This window comes from Penaeus vannamei, chromosome 1, assembly GCF_042767895.1.
Source record: "Penaeus vannamei isolate JL-2024 chromosome 1, ASM4276789v1, whole genome shotgun sequence".
NCBI classification, from domain to species: domain Eukaryota; kingdom Metazoa; phylum Arthropoda; class Malacostraca; order Decapoda; family Penaeidae; genus Penaeus; species Penaeus vannamei.
This window is the reverse complement of record NC_091549.1, coordinates 22,987,900-22,990,399: the sequence shown is the minus strand read 5'-3', so window position 1 is coordinate 22,990,399 and position 2,500 is coordinate 22,987,900. Positions and strand designations below refer to the sequence as shown.

The 2,500-nt window shown below is 32.4% G+C and overlaps 1 protein-coding gene across 1 annotated transcript in view; it reads right to left on the bottom strand.

The window, feature by feature from the left end:
- LOC113823899 (3-oxo-5-alpha-steroid 4-dehydrogenase 1) overlaps positions 1–2,500 on the bottom strand; it is a 6,116-nt gene that overhangs the window by 2,491 nt on the left and 1,125 nt on the right. Inside the window, exon 2 of the mRNA XM_027376626.2 lies at positions 140–309. Coding sequence (XP_027232427.1) covers positions 140–309 — 170 coding nt within the window. The remainder of the gene's footprint in view (positions 1–139; positions 310–2,500) is intronic.

Sequence of the window (2,500 nt, the reverse complement as noted above, 5' to 3'; positions counted from 1 at the left end):
AATTGTAGGAAAAACTGACTTAAAATATAACAGCTTATTGTTTCATTGTGGTGGTGCCTAATTTATTTTTTGCAGCCATGTTGCTGGCTTTGTGTCTGTATTGAAATAAACTATTGTTCCAATTAATGAAAAAACTTACCAATATAGAAATTGGGTCTGTAAAGCCATACTTCATTCTTGTAGTGATAGAAGTTAACAAAATACAGCCCGTGGAGGATTCCGTTATACAGGCACGTCAAAAAGGCAAAGAAGAACGGCAAGAATGGCGTTGGTTTCCTACTCTTCATCAACAAGGGAAAGATGAAGGATCTGGAAGAGGAACATATCTTAATGAAAGATACATGCGATATGATGAGACTTCTATATTCAATGCTAAACAAAATAAAACACAGAAATAAAGGGAAGTCAGGGTTGAAATAATGACTGAGCTATGACATCACCTCCCTCCATCTTTGAGAAAAATAAAACAAAATAAAACAAAGTAATAAATGAACATATCAACGTAATAAAAAAGGCTATCATCTGACAACACCTCCCTCCATCTTTGTGAGAAATAAATAAAAATAAAACTAAGTAATAAATGAACACATTAACGAAATAAAAAAAGGCTATCATCACTGCATAATTTTTATTCCCCTCAGTGCCTTAGAGAACTGTTTTCTGTTCCTCTAATTAATATACTGCAAGAATTGAAAGACTTCCCCATTGCTTGTGTTTTCAAGTTAAAGTTTTTATTTTCAAATTTCATTGATATTGTTAATGTTGTTGTTTTTATTATTATCATTATCATTATTGTTATTATCATCATTATCACAACTATTATTAGTATTATTATTATCCTCCTTATTATTATTATTACTATTATTATTATTACCACTATTATTATTATTATTATCATTATCCTCATTATCATTATAATTATCATTATTATTATTAGTAGCAATAGTATCATCATTATTATTGTCATTATCATCATTATCACTGTCATTATTATTATCATAATTATCACCATTCCAGAAGTGTGATTTCACTTTTGTTGGGGTAAGCCATGTTTGGGCATCTTTCTGCAAAAGATCCCAATAGTGTGTGAGCTGAAAGCTAGGGTCACACTTGTTTTCTCTGTCCTGGGAACCCTAGACAGCCTCGCTAAAGTCAGGTCAACAAACCAATCAAAAGCTGTAGCTGGCCAGACTTCGGCAAGGCTGCCTACGAATCCAAGGACAGAGAAGACTTGTGTGACCCTAGCTTAAGCAATTTCGGAGATATTTTGAGATGGATAAGTGAATTCTACTGGACTGTACTAATGTTAATAAGCTGAATTCTTATCCTAGTTTTATTGGTGAATTGTTCAGATAGCATAATTTTTTTTTTTTTTTTTTTTTAAACTATACAGGCTTTGGTGCACTACATCTCTGCAACTTTAAAGGATCAAAAGGTTGAAATATGCATCACAAATTTATTCCCAGTTCTAAAAATAGATATGCTTGTAGTTCATGACACTTTGCTCAACATGGTGCTGTCAGGGATGGCATGTACCAACATGGTGCTGTCAGGGATGGCATGTACCAACATGGTGCTGTCAGGGATGGCATGTACATACATGCCATGCCCATTGTGAATTTAGTTTATCAATTGTCTTTATACACAGATGGTTCCATTGAGCTAATTACTAATCCTATCTATCATACTGTCTACCCTTTTCTTTGATTTACTGAAATATTTATTCTTATATTATATTATTAGTAATGTCAAGTACATTACAATAATCATAATGCCTATATCAATTGTAACAGCATCAATATTGATGGCATTAGTAATTTTTCTCCATCTCTATAAAAACAGAGAAAGGTGAAATCAGGTTGAGTTGTGAGGTCTACTAATTAACTCCTTGGTGGCTGATCAATTGTCGAGCCATCAAAGTGTTGATGCATTTCACAAAAGAATACTACAATGAACCCTATATTTTTCCTGCAGCCGCGGGTTAACCCAACACTGCCAGGGATGGCATGTCCTTACATGCCATCCATTATGACTTTAGTTTATATTGTCTTTATACATTGATGGCTTTCCTAATACCATGTTGCCAATGAGACAATTACAAGTACTATCTATTTCATCTGCTTACTATTTTTCTTGATTTTCAGAAATATTTTTCATTATGTTATATTGCTGTTGCTAATGTCAATATCACTTTAATAATTATAATGTCTATAAAAATAATAACAGCATCAATATTGATAACACTAATAAAAAAAAAATCCCACAAATTCTAGGAAAGGTGAAATCAGACGAGGTTACAAGGTCTACTAAGTGACTATTTTGTGGCTATGTAGAGACATTTCACAAAACAATACTACAGTGTACACAACATTTTCTCAGCGACATGAGGTTAATAATAAGAAAAGAAAAAGAAGCATAATGATGATCCAAGACAACCTATTCCACAGAATATCTAATATATATTAAATTGATAAATTATGTTGCACCTGCATTAAATGTC